Source organism: Toxoplasma gondii, chromosome Ib, assembly GCF_000006565.2.
Source record: "Toxoplasma gondii ME49 chromosome Ib, whole genome shotgun sequence".
In the NCBI taxonomy this organism is placed as follows: Eukaryota; Apicomplexa; class Conoidasida; order Eucoccidiorida; family Sarcocystidae; genus Toxoplasma; species Toxoplasma gondii.
The window spans coordinates 595,122-613,590 of NC_031468.1; the positions used below are offsets into that span (position 1 = coordinate 595,122).

An 18,469-nucleotide genomic window follows, 5' to 3' on the forward strand; every position below is an offset into this window, starting at 1 on the left:
TTCTCACCCGCTGCCGGGCCCCTGGGGCCTTCTCGCGTGTCTCTTCTCCAAATGGAAACCAAGGCTTAACGGATGCATCGGCACTTGAAAAACGGGGATACTCGGGTTCTCCAGATTCACCAAGACAGGCGCGACAGAAAGACGCAGAACGCAGCTGCCCGAATGTTGGACAGAAGAGCACGAAAAAACAGGAAACACAAGTTGCTCCTTAATGCATATAGATTCATATTTATAAGTATATGCATATGCACTAAATAGATATTTACGATATATATATATATGTATATATATTTGCTATATATTTGCACACCTGTGGCTAACTTTCACTTGCGGAGTGCTTAAGCGCACTGCCACCACGTGGTGAGGAGACTGTTCGTTTTGTCGCTCGAAAGGAGACGCAGGCGAGGGCCTTGTGACCCTCGCCTGCGTCTCGGTGGCTTCTGTGCAAAACTGCAAATCTTTTCCAGCTAATTCACACGCGTGCCTCGCGGACCTCAGGACTGTGGCGTCCGCTTTTCCGTTTTCACTGAGCTGTCCGATCTTCCGTGGTTTCCTGTGCACCTTCTACGGTTGAATCTCCTGCCCCAGTCCTCGGCTTTTTCACCATTTCCACGGGTCTCTGTCAGTGGCTCCCCCCCCCCCCTCGGTGTCTAGGTCTCTAACGTTCGAAACAGGGAGAGGTCGGTCTGTCGTTTCTCTCGCCTTCCCTCCGGTAGGTCCTATCTGGGCCTGATCATCGCCGAGGCCTCTCTCTCTGCACCTTCGGGCGCCGGTACCCGATGGACGCCAACCGCATGCATGTGAACACACGTCTGCGGAGGCAAAGAGCTCAGTGTGAAGCGATGTGGAGATGGCGCAGAATATTAACGTTTCTCATCTTTCCAGAAAAGGGGTGGACGTCGCTAACGGGCCTGCAGTGGTTGTGCACTTCGCATGCACTCGGGAGCCGACAGTCTGTTTCCAGGAGTCGCAGAGGTCCAGGGACATGTGTGTTTCTCATCTTCCTGCCACCCCCCAAATTGCCCACAAAAAACGTTCGTCTCCGAACATACGACGCAGCTCTCTGCGTGCTTCAGCAACAGCCACCAGAGGAAAAAGGGAGACAGAGATATCACGGCACCAGTCCGTTCTGGTAGCACTGCGGGCAGAACCAGGCGTCGTCCTCGTGAGTTTCAGCCGAGTAGCCCTGAAGGAAGAAAGCCACGCACAAGGTGCTTCGCAGTTTCAAGAAAACGTTTCTTCCCGAATGTACGGCGAGCGGGACATACAGCACCGTGCATGCCAGCAGTCATCGATCAAACGATTCCACACGCAACTGAAACCTCTGTTTGGTTTCACTGTTTTTTGTTTTCCCGTTCGCTCACTCTCCGCCATTCGCAACAGTGCCGCGACCCCCGCGTTCAGCTTTCACAGCAGGGAGATCTTCACCAGTGCATGTCGCAGGCACAGAGACGAAGGCTCTTTTTTCGGGTGACCTTACCACGCACTCGAAGTGGAACCACTGATTACAGGCATCGCACGCAACCATGTTGTTGCACTCCGAACTCTCGCCTTTGTGGCAAACTGGGCAAATCCCCTCCCAGGTGTCTGCGCCGTCGCTGGCGGCGGCACCACTCGACGCCACGCTCGCGCCCGAGGCTCCAGAAGGCCCAACTGCATGCGCGCCTGAAGGCTCCGGACTTCCAGTCGGGAAGAACGGGGACGGCCCCAGACGCTGCGCAGCGTACGCAGGCGTCGGCGTTGCGGAGACCGACGGAACGGAGCAAGCGGTTCCTGTCTGCGAAGAAGAAAGGACAGAAATGCGAAACAGGAGACGAGCATGCGTGAGGAGGGCGCAGAATCGACTGGAGAGCAAAGGGGCTGGCAAGGAACGACAGTTGTGGTCGAGGGCAAAAAGGGAGAGAGAAAGAGCGCCAAGTAGAGAATGGAAGAAGCTGAAGACTCGTGAAAGAAGGAGAAACGGCGCAGAACGGAGGCGAAGGAAAAGGAGCTAGACAGGCACACTGGCAGAGTCACCCCGATAGAGAAGGTCGACGATATGGTATGCGGCAGAACGCATTTCCCTCGCTTCCTGAAACGGTGTTCCCATTCACACAAAGAATAGATCCTTGGTATACACGCAGCGTGGTTTACATGCTGATCTGGGGTAATGCATTAGCCTAACTCCTTGTTGAGAAGACAAAGCTACACGTTTGGGTGGCTCGGAAGGAAATGACAAAAGAGGACATCGTCACGCCCACGCTACGAAGAGATGTTACAAACTGGCTGACTGGAGGCCCAGATCCGATCTGATTGGCATCGCATGCCCTATGTCGTCTTGTGAGACTCCTTCATATTTTCCACTTGCCGGTATGATCAGCAACCCCGCGTTGGGACTTTCAATCAGTGCATGCGACCGCCGCAAAACTCCCCCCTCACGCATTTCGCCCATTCCTCACCCGCGAACCTCCGTCGTGACGGCTCCGACCGCTGTGAGAAGGCTGCTGCCGCGACCGGCCTCCGCCTTTAGAGCCTGAAACCGCCGGGCCTTGCACGCCCGGAGACAGCGAAAGGCCCGCGGGGCCTCGGGCCTCGCCGACGCCAGGCGCGGTCGGGTGAGAAGGCCCAGAACTCGGCAAGGCGCCCCCAGACCCCACAGCTTCAGACGTCACCGCGCTCGACTGCGAAGACGGAAGCCGAGATGCAGAAGCGCCGTGGCTCTCGTGCGCCTGACGACGAGGAGGGAACGGAGAGACGTATAGGATAGATGGCGCGGCAGAAGAGTGCATACACCGGACACAGCGAGAGGAGGAACAGAGCGACAGGAGGAACAGAGCGGCACTCTGCCTTGGACGGTGAAGGCGAGCAGTCGAGTTCCACGCAGATGAAGGAGTCTTCACACGTCATGCATCTGAAACGCTTTAGAAGAGAACCACGAGGTTAGCAGTGAGGTGTCTTGACAGCTGTTGGTAGTGTTTTGAGCCGTCGCGTTTTTCTTTTTCGACCAGAAAGAGAAGAAGTCAGAACGCACGGACAGCGCACAAAACGAAGACCAAACCAACAGCCAAGCTCCCGCCATGCACTGAGCGTACCGAGGGAAGTCTCACACACAATGTCGAAAACGGCATCGCCGGCACTCTGTGTGTTCTCCACGGGTGCACGGAAAAGATTCGTTTTAGGTGAGAACAGAGATCTCTACGCTGTCTCGAAAGCGAGCACACAAAAGTCTCGGCCTTCCTAGAACCGTGGAAATGCTGTTTGTGTCACGGGACATGCCTTCGGGAAAATGTTTTCAACAAACAATACTTCTAGGGAACAGTACGCGAAACAAGGAGTCTTCTCGCGAAATAGGACTACAGACAAATAATATCTTCAGCAACGAATGTGCTAAGCAGGCATTACCACAGGCATACATTATCGGACAGTGCCGTAAACAAGTAAATTATCAGCGCATCACATTTCAGTCAAATTACATTTTAAACAACTCACATGTGAAGCATATGTTATTTGGAACGCATTACTTTTTAACCATAGATGACATGAAAGAGACATTCTCCAGAGCACGTGAGGCGCCTTGTCTACCAGTCGTCCTTATAACAAGTCAGGTTGTGAACAAATGGTATTCAGAACAAGTGGAATTTTGAACCAGAGACACTTCAAATAAATGACTTACACAGATGACGTTTTGAACCGAGAGTAGTATATCAAGCAACTGTTCACTGAAGCGCATGAACTTTCACACAACGGGGAGACCAGCTTACTTTCCGGGCCTTCTTCGGAGGCGGGTGAGCAGTGGCAGAGCCGACGGAGACGTCGCTGCCAGCCGAGGGAGGCCCCGCCAGCGGGCCTACCCCAGACCCCACAGCGACGCCCTGGGGACCTCCGCCTTGTTGTCGCGCGCGACCCGCAGTCGACCCGGCGCCGGAGACCACGCTCGGGGCTCCCGTCTGAGCACAGCAAAAGGGGAAGAGAACTTTGTACAGTGTTGCTCCCCACTCTACGGTTTCAAACGCATGTGCGAGGATGCCAGCCTCGGTGAGGGCAGCGCGAACGACGCGTGGTGAGCAGCAGGTACGCGACAGAGTTCCAATTCAACGCACTGGCGGGTGTGAAGCCACAAGAGAGACTTGGGGGGGGGCTGTAGAGTGCCTGAGGGGATTTGGAGGGATACATCGACGGGGAGACCCAAGTTTTCCAACCGCTCTGTCTTCACTCCATCTCTGCACCATCCCGTTTTCTTCTTTGCTTGTTCACCTTCCCCCTTGCCCTTCTCCTTTTCCACTTCCTCTCTCCACGTCCTCTCTCTTCACCTTCTCTCTTCTCACCTTCTCTCTTTTCACCTTCCCTCCCTTCACCTTCTCTCTCTTCACCTTCTCTCTCTTCACCTTCTCTCTCTTCACCTTCTCTCTCTGCCCCTCCCCTCCCCTCCCCCCCCCCGCCGGTTCGTCCCCTGTCCTTTCGCTGGTTGGCGTACCTGAAACTCTCCGTTGAAGCCTGCGCGATCCGCGCCTCTGGGGTAGAAAGCGTCTCCGTCGAAACCTGTTCGTTCGGGCACCGACGGCCCGAGGCCCGCGTCGCTGTTGCTCCCCAGGTGGCTTCTGTCGGTCCCGCGTCGCCTCAAGGCGCTTCGGCCGACGGTGCTGCCGCCTGCGCTGCCGGTGTGCGTCGCGCCGAACGCGCCCGCAGCGGGAGGCCCGCCGGCTGGACCGGCGACCGCGGGCGCGGCCGCGCCAGGCTCCGGAGACACAGACACAGAGTGCGACTTGAGATTCGTGGCGGCGCCGAGGCCATGCATCGAGTGCAGCAGCTTGTCGCGTTCCTTCACCAGGCGCTGTTGCTCGAAGTGGATGAAGGAGGCGATCTGCTTGTTCACCACCACCTTCTCGCGAAGCAGAGCCCGGCACTTGTAGTGGAGTTGCTGAGAAAGACAGCAGAGGGGACGCCGCAGCAGAAAAGACGAGTCGTGCGCGCGCATGCAGCGGGGAAAACAAGAGAGAGGAAGACGAGAGAGAAGAAGACAGAGAAGAGACAGAGATGAGGAGAGAGGGAAGAAGAAGCGAGGAAGAAGACGAGGGACGAAGGAAACAAGATGCCTGCGAGGGATGGAGAACCTTGACGAGGTTGCCAAGAGAGGCAACGCTCTTCACAGCTTCGAAAACCAACGTCCGGATGCCTTACCTTGATCGCCCCGATTTCTTCATCCTGTTTCGGCGCCGGCCACGGCGTTCCTTGTTGATGCGACTGTCGCAACTGCCCCAGATATTCTTTTTCACGGACGCGAAACTGCAGCAAAAACGAGAGACATTCGCGAGTCCAGTTCACTCGTAAATGGCAAAGGAGGCCCTCGACACAACATGCAGCGTCTCTGAAACGGAACGCGTCGCTGGTCGCAAAGGATATCCCCTGCGTCTCCAAAAATATTGGGAGCAACGAGCTGCTGGAGCAGACACTCCATATGGCAGAAGCCGCGCCTCACGAGTCCGGCAGAAAACAATCCTCCCGACGAAGAACCACAGTAGACGAGTGAGAAGAAGAATTAGAAGAGAAAGAAGAAGAATTAGAAGAGAAAGAAGGTCGGGAAGAACAGTGCGAGCAGGGAAGGAAGAACCTGGCAGCAGGAGACAAGGAAGTAACGATGGGGCAACCAGTTGCCGTAAGCGAAGCATCCGACGCCCCAGTCTGTTGGTCGCCTCAGAGAGAAAGAGGGAAGGAGATAGAAGAGAGACGCAGAGACGCAGGGCGAATGCGATAGCGAAAGAGATAGAGCAAAAGAGATAGAGAGGTACATAAAGGGAGGTCGACAGGAAAGTAGGGAGAGAGAAGGAGGAAAGAGACACTGAAACACAGAGAAAGACCTAATTCGATCGAGAGCATCAGAGGAATGTATAAAGGGTGGTGGAGAAGAATCCAGAAGACGAAACAGCAGTGTGACGCGATAGCGAGACAGACACACGGAAATGGTAAGGAAGACACGGAGAAAAAAAAGTCGAAAGAAAGGGAGACATAGGTCCGCAAGAGCAGTAAAGAAACAGATTGTGGGAGATAAACGAAAGCAGAGTGCCTGTGACAGAAACAGAAAGCTTCAGAGGAAGTGAGCAACCGCCTACACATAAATTTACCCATGATCTCTGTTTGGATTGGAAAGTGAGGTCCTCACCTGTGTCTCAATTCGCGAAACTTCTTGTTCGAGATGGGCCATGAGCCGCAGAGCGCGTTGGAGTTTCCCTGGCAGAGTGAGGCAGTCCTCCAGCCACTGCTCCACGGGATCCCCCATTTTTCCAGGGCATACAAGTCCGTCCAGCAAGGAACTTGAGCGAAAGCGAAGCCTCCTCTGCAAGTCGTTCTCAACTCAGGAGTTCCCAAGTAGAGAATCACATGTTTGTTCCCTGGGTCCTCGAGAATTCGTTTCCTTCCTCTCGCGCAGAAACCAGGAAAAACGGAACAAGCTGCACCTGACTCCCTTCTTGCCAGCTCTCTTTCCAGCCTTCTAGACGACGGCGGTGTGATGTCGTCGGGACTGAAGATCGAAACGGACTCGTCGAAGTCTCAGGAGACGAAGAAGCTCGAGGAAGGAGCAGAGCATACAACACAGGAAACGCGGGAGTTTAACTCTGAAGGCTTCAAACGGGTGGAGGCCGCCTCAGAGAACAGCGAGCGAACGCACCAGGCTTGGTGGTAGCAGAATCGTCTGTCTCGACAGTCTCCTCCCCGCAGGGCAGGAAACTGGAAGTCGGAAACCGTGAGAGGAATGCACGGTGAACAGAAAGGCGCATCGGGGTACGCTCGACAAGCGGAATGGCAGACGGTTCGTGAGGAGGTTGCAGTTCCGAAACGAAATGTCGGTGGCTGTCGCGCCGATGGAGCAAACCCACTGCGGAGAGACGCTGTCACACTCCTGGGGCGGGCACAAGGTCCATGTTTCCCGAGTTTTTGAGATGCAAAGTCCTCCGACCTTTTCCACACGCTTACTACGTGGAAGGCAGCGAAAAGGTCTCCAGAAAAGCCGAGAAGTGCGGGAGGAAAAGAGAAAAAGAGAATCGGTCGCCAGAAAACAGAAACGCATGCAAGCTCCCCCAAGGAGAAAGCCGCCTCTCGCTCCTCGCGGCTGCGGCACGAGGGTGTCTACGAAAGCGTTCTTGGTGTTCTTATGGAACAGGAGGCGCTGACGCTCTGGAAAAGTCCACGAGTTCTTCTGTTTCCACTCATAATAGCACTGAGGAAACGCCAGGGAAACTGGATGCTGTGCAACGCTTGTCTCTGAGGACTCGCGCGAGTTCGTGTGTGTCTGCTTGGAGCCTCGTTGAGGCGAGGATCGAGGTCTTGTTTTTCATCCATGTCAGAGCACTGTGTACGTTTTCCTCGCGAAACGCTTACCGTGTACACTCGTCTTCGAGGTCATATTCGGCGGGACCTGTGTAGATCTCTCAGTCGTATTCTTTGCTCTCAGCAGAGTTCACACTTAGCGAACTTTGTTGTGGGTACGCTTTGTTTGCTGCTGTTTGGTGCCCACACGCGCGTCTCCGAAGAACTATGCACACAATATTTGTGTTTGCAGAGAACTTCCGTTTTTCCGCAGACAAGTTCAGCATATGCTCCACAGAATATCCAGACTGGGGCGCCCGAAAAAACAGTGTGCATCTGAGACACCAACACTCGCATACAAGCCTCTCAGGATGTGGCTGTAGAGAGTTCTCCCGTTTACCGTTGTTGCCCTATGTATCCTTCCGATCTTCATGTTGACGACTTAGTGACAGAAAGTCTGTTCGCCGCTTGTTATATAGGTCGATTCTTTGTGTTCGATTGTTTCGCTCACAGTGCGCGCGCCCGTGTGCAGGAGCGTCGGCTGTCATTGTTTGTCTGAAACTCATAGACCCCGGAAACTTCAAGTCTATGTGTGGGCTCCTCGTGTCAAAAGCAGCAGTGGCAAGAAACGACCTCTCCCGTCTTTGAATGTCATGTTTTTTTCTTTGGTGTCTGCTACGCTCGCTGTCTTTCCTCGTTGGTGATCGTGCTAGGTGGTGACGTTGCTGCAAGAGTTGAGACAGAAAATCCTGCGCTGAAAGGCAGACTATAGTCACTGAACGGAAGGCATGGCACTGTAAATTGCGTAGAAAACTATGGCTTCAGAAAACGATACGAGATCGAAACCTGCGTTTGACCCCAGGGGAAAAGAGGTGGCAGTCACCGCACATGTGGCTGTAAAGCAGAACACAACAAAGAGCGAATTAGACAAAAGTGCGCCCACGAGTCGCGCTCAGATGAGCAAGTACTGGGGAGACGATGTCGATGACAAAGTGGAGCGAACTGGCTGCAGTGAGCCGTATGGCCGGCTCGTAGATTGTCTCGATGTGCAGGACAAGTAAGTGGTTTGGTTACAGAAAGTTCGGAGGCGGCCTCTGCCCTCGTACTGCTCTTAGCTTCTACATTAGCAAAGTTCAGTGTCACTGCGGCTCTCGTGACACAGGCCCGCCTGGGTTTGAAGCAGCAGACTGTAAAGCAGAAACTCACTGCTGTGAAACGATGAAGGCGTGCGATAACAACCTACACGGCTGCATCGCTTCTGTAGCCGTGTGTTCACGGTCGACCTTCCACTAATGATCCCTCGACCAAGAGAAACAAAGCGCATATATATCCATACATGTTTGTATTTGTATCGTATTGGAGTTGTGCACTGATGCATTTCGAAGCCGAACACGTTTGTTGAGGGTGTCAGGTATATCGCCGTGTAGTTGTGACAAGCAGTGCATACTTCTTAGGGCGAGTTCCGTGCAGTTCATGCTTTCCGATGCAAATGTTTCTTTCTTCAGAGACTGGCGCAAGTGCCGCGAGGAGTTGCAAGAGTTTCGACGCTGCTGTCACGAGAAAAAGGTTCCTGGGGCTTGACCCCGGCAGACTTCAAAGGCTTCAGTCGAAGGCGTATGAGTGGCAGCGCACTCGATGTTGGGGTCGTTGGCGGGAATGTGGTGTGTGCTTGAGAAACAAGTCACTATAGTTGTTCCACCTTTCGTTTCTTTACTTTTCTTAAAGCTCTTCCTGTCTTTGTATCTGTACTACATTTTAAAGAGAGTTCTTTCGTCCTTTGCATCTTTACCTTGTTTTGAAGTTGTTCAGATCTTCGCATCTTTCTGTCGTCTCACAGGGTTGCTTGGAACCATCGGAAACTACAGACGGCCACAAGCTCCGAAGGTTCCATTCTGAGACAGTCACCACCCTGACCAGATAGCAATTTTCTTACCAACGAACTGTTTTTAGTGCTAGACGCTAACCCCTATGCAGTCGGGCTCTGGTAGATGTGCATATATGCACAAGCGTACGTGCGTATGCTATCCGTATGCTGTTTGCGTTTATATATATATATATATATATGTCTGTTGAGGACTTTATGCGTGTGTGTCAACTGTATCGACGTGCATTTTTCTCTGTGGTAGGAAGAACTCTGACCGAATCGTGAACGTAGAAGTGAATTCGCAGGCGCTTTCATGTGACCGGGAGGAGTTGAGAAGCTCGTGGTCGCTGCGTTTTTATCGCGAAGGCAGCGGCACCAGAGAAAGACACCCTTCCCGTGTGACAAGGAAGTCCCCCAGCAATGCCAAACGTGTGCCGATTCGGTTCTTCGATTTCTGTACACAAGACACTTGACAATCGACGAAACGGCACTCTCAGGAACTGTCGCTGGAGTATGGATACGGCAGCTTGTGTGTGCCGACACACGAATGTCTGTAGCTTTTATCCGCAATAGCCGCCTGACACCAACCCTGCACTCTCTCACTGATCCTTGGATCCCTGACTTGGCTTGTTTCGACAGTTCTACGCCTTCGCGAACGCAAGGAGACGTTTCGCGTCTTTTAGTTCCGCCTTCAGAGTCTTTATTTTCTCTTTCACTTTCTGTTTCTCCTGACTGACGAGTGACTGTTCGACGCCTTTCATGAAGGCATCGAGCGAGTCATCCGCATCCCCGTCGTCGTCAGCTCCTTTCTCCGACGGGGTACTGGACTCGGACTTACCGTCGCCTTTCTGCTCACTTTCTTTCTCTGAAATCCTAGCTAACTCTGCAGCGGACTCTGCGAGTTGTCGTCTTAACGCAGCCACTCGCCGCTCTAGTTTCTCCTCCGTCAGCGGTTCTTCTTCCGTCTTCTTTCGTTTCTTTTGAGCGTCGGATCCGCGCTTCTCCCCACCTGCAGAGCGGTCAAAGAAGTCGTCGTCTTCGTCGAACATCATGGCTTCACAGTTCGCCTCCAGTCGCTCTCGCCTTTCTCGCGCTTCCGGAGTCTCCTCTTCTTCCTCGTCCTCATCCAGAGAAACTTCCTGGTCGTCTTGTTTCCCGACGAATTTGCGGCTCTTCAACTCGATGGCTTCGCTCTGCCCCTTCCGCTTTTCTCTCGCTTTCTTCAGTTCCTCGAGAAACGCCTCTCCCTTCTCCCCTTCGACTATCTCGCCGCTCTCAGCAAACGCGTTGTTCTCCCGGATTTCTGTGTCTCCTGACCTTGGCTGCTGCTGTCCGAAGGAAGCTTGCGATGCTCGCCGGCGTCTCTCCTGGCCCACTGTTTCCGGATCCGACTCGTCCGGAGTGCCTCTTCCATTCGAACAACTCTCATGCGTCTTTCCACTGTCCACGGAGCGAGGCGCCGATTTCTCGCGTATCCGTTCTTTCCTCGAGTCCTTGGACTTCTTCTCTGTTTGCTTCGCCCCTCGAGGAGCTGCTGTCTGTGCAGACTCTTCTTCTGAGTCGAACGGAAACGCAGGTCCCTCCACTCTCCGTTTAACCACGAAGATGCGACGCGTGTGTTCACGGCCTCCAACAACAAACACCGACTCCTGCTCGCTCAGGGCATCTTCCCGGGGCTCCTCCTCGGTTGCGCATGCATTCGCAGAGGTCTCGCAGGTCCCATACGAGGGCGGAGAAGGAATCTCCGCGAAGTTCGAAGAAGAAACTTCGGCGGATGCCCGCCGCGCTCTGTACACCAAGAAAGGCTCCTGGGGCTTGAGGCGTATGCCGTTGCATACGGTCCCGTACGAACTCTGAAGATCGATGCAGTACAAGTTGAACGGAGGCTTCGCTGCAAACTGCAGAGCTGTACACGAAGAAGAACCGCAGAGAGGAAACAGACAGAGGAAGGAAGTAGCCCAGTGCGTGGAAGCCGGAATTCGGGTGTAAACTGGAAAGCAAGCAAGCCTCCGTGACGGGCAGACGAAACAGATGAAGCCAGAGTGCGGCACGCCCAAGTGAAGGCGTGCGAAACTCCGCGCATCCACGCAAGTCCCCAAAACGGTTCTTGACAAAGAGAAATCTCGAAAGTTCACGATCGGTATGTAGAACAACAGGGGAATGCAGAGTCCTCCCGCGCTTCGACGCCACTCCCGGATGAAAGCTCCAAATCACAGAAACGACTTCAGGCGATCAACAAGGCAGTCGCACTACTTGCACAATGGAATGCAGACTGAACAAACATATCGAAATCTTGCAACTCGAAACGAGACGCTGTCTAAAAACGACCTGGAAGTGTGTCTACCTACCTAAGTGTCTTCGCGACACAAACGGATGCTCGTAAAGAACATGAGCCGTTTCCTTCAGGCTGCCGAGCAGCCACCAGCCTCTGCCCTTTAGTGGAATCAGGTCGACGATGACGCCTTCCCGAATGACTTCGAGCACCAAGTCGGGAAACGCGGGATGACCGCATGCCTGTTGGATGGCTTCCTCCGTCGCTGTATGGACACCGCCGAGTCCCCAGGGTGGAGGCTCGTAGACGTAGCCTGCTTTCTTGTCGACAGTGCCGGGCGGAAGCAGACTCGCGTTCCCTTGCGGCTGGGGAGAGCCCTGAAGCTCCGCTGAACTTCCCTTGGCTTTCGCGGCGCCAGTCTCGGCTGAATGTTGGCCGAAGGCGTTCTTGCGGATGTGTTCCAGAGCCTCCGGCACTGCAAACGTACCGGAGGTCGCTTCTTTCTCGCTTTCAGCAAGGCATCCAGAATGCTGTTGCGTCGAAGCACCACCCGGGGAGGCGTTGGCACTGGACGCCTCCATCGTCTGTTTAGATCGCCTCAGAATTGTAAGTGCGTCAGCAGTTCCTCAGGTAGACACACTGCCTTTAAAAACGTGGAGGTAAACGGGTGAGCACAGCCTCAAAGACTGAGAGTTTCGTGTGGCTGCTTCGCCGGGGCATCACCGCAGAAAGGAGCTGTATTCGCAACCGCAGGCGGTAAGACGCAAGTGAGTCTTCGCACTCGACGGAATGATGGACTAAAAACGTCTCGTTTTTGTGCCACCTTTACTTCAAAAAAGCAGCTACAGACCATGAAACATAAAAAGCATGGAGTTACGCCCGAAACAGACCTGTGCGTGGCACATCAAGGACGGTGATGAGGAAGCGAAGGCCCTCTGGATTCGGTCCAGCGCCTGCAGCGGGCAACCCGTAGAGAAAGCTCGCAAGAAAAGGGCAGTGCACGAGCGTTGTTCATGAGGACGAAGAGGAAAGACACAACTAAAAAAAGCTGAGTCGGCATTAGTTCCTGTCTGCAAAAGAAACAACAAAGAGGGAAGAACTTGGAATGCCTCGAAACCCTTCGACTGGTTCTTTGAACCGTGCATGCGGTCGGGTGGCCTTCACACGCATGCGCGGTGAAGATCGAGTATGTCGGATCAACTACGCACTTCATTTCTAGGCATTACCATTTTCTGGCAGCCAGAGGATGACGAAGAAAAAGGTGTGTTTCGGCTTGTCTATTTTCTCGCTACTTCCGTCATCCGCAAATTGCCGACGACGCGGAAGCGCACGCAGAACTCGGCATAAGCGTCCTCTGTGAGCTTCATCCATAGCCGGTAGCCAGCATGGGAAGCTTGGGGCTTGCCGCTTAAGCTTGAACGCTTTAGTACTACCAACGCCGGTATGACTTCCGAAGTTTGGTGTGGACAGCGAATCACTTAAATATCACTGCTCTATGGCTGGTAGGGTCTGCACAGCGGCTGTAGGGCGCTGTCCGAGTCATTCCGCACGCTGCAGCGAGACAAATTGTTTCTGCATTGTGGTTGCCTGGTGTGTACGCGTGCTCTGTGCGTCTCAGTGCCTCACGAATCTGGAAGTGTCAAGTCAGTCAAAGAGTGTTGTGGTTGAAGCTATCCTCCCAGTGTTGCCCCGGAATGCGCGTGTGAAGGTGTCTTGCTGTGCTGTTGCTCATCAATCTGCACACTCCAACGTGGCTCAATGCTAGTGCGTGCTTGTGTGTGGTAACCTCGTCTCTATATATATCTTGGCGTCTCTCACGGCATGAATTTTGATTCTGTCTCTATTAGCTGCGGTCATTTCCGAGGCAGAGCAGAGGCGGTTCTTGACCATGCAGCCGTCGGCGAAGATGGCGAAGACTCCGGTCCGGTCAGATGCCACGGGTTTACTTAATCAAGTCGCGTTGCCTTCTTCACCCTTTTGGCACTGTGTAGACGGAGGCCTCTGGTGGCGTCACTACTGTCCGCAAGCGCATGCACGGTTCTATGGTGTACAGTCCCAACCAGCTAGCACCTCTCCTGGCCCTCAAACAGCCAGTCGTGATGAATTGCAGCGAAAGGAACCATCAGAAAATGCCACAGGCATCTCAGCGCTTCTTACCGGATACAAGCGAGCGCGGGAGAACTCAGCAGAAAAGCCAGGCTGTTGTGCCTCTGGAAGTGGAGAGGGGTGTCTATTTACACAGTGGAGTGTCCCTAGGCTTTGCGCACGAGTGAATCCTACTATGGAGAGCGCGTCACAAGATTCCTCGCGGGAAGACCGAGGCACAGAGAAAGACGTGTTCTGCAGGAAAAACCGATGTGCCGGCCTGGCTCTCTTTGACCTCGACGGGACCCTCATAACAACAAAAAGTGGCAAAAAGTTTCCCCAGGGTGCATGTGACTGGAAGCTGCTGCACCCTCCTCAAATACTGCAGAAATTGAGAAAGCTGGTGGCTGAGGTAAGTTGAGTATGCTTTGATAATCCCTTAGTGATTGCAGATCAACAGGGAGCGATGTGAATCATGTGCTGCAGGCGTCCGTGCTACGCGGACGGTGATACTCGCATTCCGTAAAGTGATGGAGAGTCATTGTTTGTTGAGAGACTCTCCGACATGTAGCGTCACGATCCAGCTCTTCCTCCTGGTGCTGCAGGCTTGGTAAAGCGGCGGATGGTATCCTCAGTACTGTTCGCGCCAAAAGTCTCGTGGACGGTTGCGGTGCTGTGCGTTTTCCAGTTCAAGTGACACTACGATGTCTCTGTTTCCAAAAGGATATGCCGAGCAACTCAAGAAGACATCGTTGTTGAGGTCTCGATGTACGACAGACGCGTGGACAACGTGTCAGTGTAACAGTTAAGCGCATGTTTGTTTGCGGTGTCCGTTCGCTTGACAGGGCTACCACTTGGTCGTGGTGTCGAATCAACTCGGGGTTCAGAAAGGGCATACGACGCTGATGTCTCTGACGGAGAAGAGTGACGCGCTGCAGCAGACGTTGAACGTGCCGTTGACGGTTTGCCTCGCGGTTGCTGACGACTTTTTCCGCAAACCACGAACAGCTGCAGCCTCTTTCATCTTTGCTCACCTTCTGCCACATCTCCACCAGGTGCAGTGCTGTGTAAGCTCCTCTCAGTGCTGTACAGTACGGTGTTCGGATGGTGGATGGGCATTCGACCGAGAGCGACAGCTGTCGCTCCCACCGGTTTTTTTCGTCGGCGATGCGGCAGGAAGGTTGGGAGTTCCCAGTAGCACAAGTGTAGGCGAGAAACCCAAGGGCCAGAGGGCAAAGAACGAGAAGGCAAAGACACCCAAGGATCACAGTGCGGCAGATCTGAAATTCGCTCTGAACGTAGGAGTGCCCTTCTTTACTCCGGAGCAGTTTTTTCTTGAACAGGACGAAGTGCCACCACCGCTTATTGCGTATTTTGGGAAGGGCACTCTCCCCATAGGTTCGGTACAGAGTGGCTGGACGCGGCACGGAACGCACTGGGCTGGAGTCGGATCCGAAGTTCACTCCGACCAACGCATACTAAATTCTACAGCAGTGATAACAGAGGCAACCTCCAAAGTGAAACTGTTCGTGCCTGCTGAGCTGGTGAAGAACGCTACTCCGAACCGGCGAATGAGGGAAGAGCATTTTGGGTGGCTGCGAGGTGATAAGGTACGCAGCTCGTCCGTTGGAAGCACAGGCCTCACTGGTCCCGGCGTAAAGTCCGAAAACGGTGACCGTGTTACAGGTGGTGCTGAAAACGACTCAAGGGGATTCACTACGGATAACGCTGGCAACGAGACCGGTGGTGACAAGAACCGTCACGCTACACAGCCGCAACTGGTAATCCTTATTGGCGCTCCGGGAAGTGGGAAGAGCACTCTGACAGAGACAGTGTTCAAGGATTACACGTGCATTCGGCAGGATGACCTGAAAACTCAAGCAAAGTGCGTCAAAGCGTGTGAAAAGGCTCTTAGCGAGAAGCGCAATGTCGTGATCGACATGCAAAACGCGACATGCAAAACACGCGAGCCGTATATCAAACTAGGAAAGGCACTAGGGACTCATCGGATACGGTGCGTCGTTCTTAAATGGCCCGAAGAAATGTGCAAACATATGAATACGTACAGAGCGTTGGTTGGACGCGAGAGGGCAAAACGATCACGAAACGCGCTCTCAACTGATTTCGAGGGACAGCGACGACCCACCAAACAGCCTAGCACGCGATTCCGGGAGGAGGCTGTTCCGTCGTTTGTTCTGAAAAATTTTTACAGACAGGTGGAACTGCCGTCCGCCGATGCAGAAGGGGTGGACGATGTTGTTATCCTTGACGACGCAGAACGGCATTTCATGTGTGAAGAGTTCTCTGATGATGATGAAATGGTACTGTTTGGTTCTTTCCTCGACTGAGCCTCACCTTGAACATATTCCCATTGTGTGTGTGCTCATTCTTTCTGCTTGACATGCAGTCATGAAACAGTGGGAAGACTGACGCAGGTCAACAAACTGGTGAACATGGTTGTTGTATCTAATTGGCCAAGTATAGATGAGCCTTTTCTTGCCTGAAGTGAAACACATCCTAAGCGTACAGCTACCCTTATTGAGCCGTCTCGTATGTCGAAGCCTACGACCAACACTTGGCTTACCGTCAACAGCGGTCGCTGAGCCGCAGACTTAATACGGTTGTGCCGTCTGTACAAACACATTGCCAGCTCTGAAGATGGCTCTGAATCCTGGGTTAACGTCGCTTCGGCGTGAGAGCCTGCCCAATACCAACAGCTGTAAACACAGAGTTTAAAGCCGATGGCAGTGCTTGGGCGCGCACGGAGCGCGGAAATAACAAGGAGTTGTTCTTCAACACAGCTGAGCCTATGCCACCGACACGAATCATCGATGAAAACCACAAGCAGAGTTATTTACCAGCGCAAAAATTGGCTATTTCACCGTATATATTAGTATACCAGAAGATTGCATCGACTGTTCGGAGGCAACTCGCCGCTACACGGAATTCACAGTGACACCAGCAGGATTAGGGTGGCGTGGGGGGTTCTCGGGGGACAGGTGTTTTAATCGAGAAAAAAATTCAGAAGCAGAAGTCCTAAATTCGCCAATGACGTTTGCGTCCGGTAGCCACTAGGGAATTCTGCCCGATTATAAAGCACTGGGTTCTGTCATCTGCCAGAGTGCTCCCGGAAGTATGTACACCGGCCGCACCTGAACACTCGCACCAAGGATGGGAGCCAGCTGGTTGTCCAGTCTGCTGAAGTAACGCTTCTGTCTTTTGGCGCACCCTCCACTCTTTCCACAGGCGTCTTCCTCAATCACAGCTATGGAGGTCATGGACAGGCTTAAAGCCAGGAGTTTCTTTGGTTTCATACCGATTCGACGCGTAAGAAGGTTCTACTGACATTGTAGTACATAAAGCAAAGGGCTACCCAAATTCAGGGTTTGTTTGTCATTGCATTCATCCAACTCCTGACCGGCATTGCAGTGTACATGTGCTACAAGTACCTGCGTCCGAGTCTGCATTCCGTTGCTTGCTCTCAGCTTACTATTTTCAGCGTCAGTGCTGTTATAGGGTAGGCGAAATAGCTGTGGGTTTCTGAACAGGCAATACCAACATACCGTAACCAGGGTCATTGGAGCTTATCGACGCAACACTACAGTGGAAGGATTCTACTTTGCCACGTTCCTCGCATCAATTGCATTCCTGATCATTGCTATCCTCGATTTCACCGATGTCGTCCACATGATGCCGAAAGCGCCTGAGGGAGCCGTATGTTCTCTTGAGAAATTCGAGGCTGTCCCCTCCTAACAGTTCCATGCAGACGGAGGCCTTCCTACAAATTGACCGAGAAACGCAAAACCGACCCTCATCTCTTCCTGCTCGTAGATGGCATTACAGTCATGGCTCATTCGCCGCAAACACGTCGCGGCTCACGCAGGGGGGCTGGGCCTCGAAGCAGGATATCCAGAAGACACTGGAAACACTTCCATTCGGTATGAGCCAAGTCATTCGACCCACATTCAGTGCAGCACTGCCATAGTTCTCTTCAGTTCCTCACATTGGTGAGACGGAAGGCGAATCAGAGGAAATCAGCATTGGCGAGCTACCACCGGAGTAAGTTGACAGCAGTTTCGTATGATACCAGCCGCGTTGTCACAAGCTGTGCTAGGGCGAAGGAACTCCCTACGAAGGCGCAGAACATGGTAATAACGATAACGAAGATGCAAAAACGACGTAAGATTGCTCCCTGAATACTTTGAGAGCCGTCACTGTGTTACTCTGGTGACAGCTGTTAAGCTTGCTTTCGCTGGCGTCTTTGGTACTCTACTCCTGTTCCACCTGTACTTGTAAGGGAATCGCCACTGTCAGCCTGAGCTTCCTTAATATTCCATCTTTCCCCAGCGGCTGGATCATTCTGACATTTCTGATGAACAAATGCATGAGTTTGGATGAGCTTACAGGGCAGCCCGAGCAGTAAGACTAGATTCCATCCGCGTTTACGGCTCGCTAGGAAACAGGAAAATTTGTCCAGGTTCCAACCCCTGATTCGTGACGAGTAGAGACTGCAGGGATGAGCATTGGAAGAAGGCGTCCTTTTATTTACTTGCTTAACCGTATTCTTCTGCTTGTCTTGGATTTGATCTTTTCCTCTGTTTCGTGTTGCTTTGGAACTGGATTTGACTCTCCTTTGCCACATATTGCTCTACACTCTGTGCGTGTCTCGGACACTGAAGGAATACGACACTGTCGTTCCCAGCCGGGCGCTCCTGTCCAGTGCGAAAGAAGGACATGGCTCATCTAGATCACTGTCTCGTCCCGCAGCAACAAACACACTGTTAGTGCGAATAGTAAGGGCGCAGTTACTCAGTGAAACACATGCATCCTTGGTCTGTTTGCTTAGCTTCACTTTGAATTCGAATCGCTCTCGGTGTGCTGTTGCGGACCGGGGGGGTGTTGGCTGGCAGAGCGGCAGTCGACGACCCCCGAGCATGCGCTTGCGCTGCCGTGAACCTCTTCTTTGA

At 53.2% G+C, this 18,469-nt stretch overlaps 5 protein-coding genes across 5 annotated transcripts; 3 read left to right on the top strand and 2 right to left on the bottom strand.

The window, feature by feature from the left end:
- Nucleotides 1-6: 6 nt before the first annotated feature.
- Nucleotides 7-7,006, bottom strand: TGME49_208200 (PHD-finger domain-containing protein). Its single transcript, XM_018779413.1, has 7 exons — nt 6,137-7,006; nt 5,158-5,262; nt 4,454-4,897; nt 3,741-3,926; nt 2,439-2,708; nt 1,481-1,777; nt 7-1,186 (listed from the first exon to the last, which is right to left on the bottom strand). The coding sequence occupies exons 1-7, from the start codon at nt 6,251-6,253 to the stop codon at nt 1,112-1,114; spliced, it is 1,494 nt and encodes a 497-aa protein (XP_018638492.1). The 5' UTR covers nt 6,254-7,006; the 3' UTR covers nt 7-1,111.
- A 155-nt stretch (nt 7,007-7,161) lies between these two features.
- On the top strand, nt 7,162-9,449 carry TGME49_208300 (hypothetical protein). The gene is made up of 2 exons (XM_018779414.1): nt 7,162-8,338; nt 8,787-9,449. The coding sequence occupies exons 1-2, from the start codon at nt 8,097-8,099 to the stop codon at nt 8,860-8,862; spliced, it is 318 nt and encodes a 105-aa protein (XP_018638491.1). The 5' UTR covers nt 7,162-8,096; the 3' UTR covers nt 8,863-9,449.
- Nucleotides 9,450-9,538: 89 nt separating this feature from the next.
- On the bottom strand, nt 9,539-12,524 carry TGME49_208310 (hypothetical protein). The gene is made up of 2 exons (XM_002369573.2): nt 11,494-12,524; nt 9,539-11,051 (listed from the first exon to the last, which is right to left on the bottom strand). Exons 1-2 carry the CDS (start codon nt 11,996-11,998, stop codon nt 9,787-9,789), a joined length of 1,770 nt encoding a protein of 589 aa, XP_002369614.1. The 5' UTR covers nt 11,999-12,524; the 3' UTR covers nt 9,539-9,786.
- Nucleotides 12,525-12,631: 107 nt separating this feature from the next.
- Nucleotides 12,632-16,129, top strand: TGME49_208320 (polynucleotide kinase 3 phosphatase). The gene is made up of 2 exons (XM_002369574.2): nt 12,632-13,914; nt 14,348-16,129. Exons 1-2 carry the CDS (start codon nt 13,306-13,308, stop codon nt 15,848-15,850), a joined length of 2,112 nt encoding a protein of 703 aa, XP_002369615.2. The 5' UTR covers nt 12,632-13,305; the 3' UTR covers nt 15,851-16,129.
- A 475-nt stretch (nt 16,130-16,604) lies between these two features.
- TGME49_208330 (hypothetical protein) lies at nt 16,605-18,196 on the top strand. The gene is made up of 9 exons (XM_018779415.1): nt 16,605-16,829; nt 16,886-17,019; nt 17,075-17,216; nt 17,269-17,440; nt 17,498-17,561; nt 17,617-17,681; nt 17,737-17,794; nt 17,850-17,921; nt 17,980-18,196. The coding sequence occupies exons 1-9, from the start codon at nt 16,770-16,772 to the stop codon at nt 18,005-18,007; spliced, it is 795 nt and encodes a 264-aa protein (XP_018638490.1). The 5' UTR covers nt 16,605-16,769; the 3' UTR covers nt 18,008-18,196.
- Nucleotides 18,197-18,469: the final 273 nt, after the last annotated feature.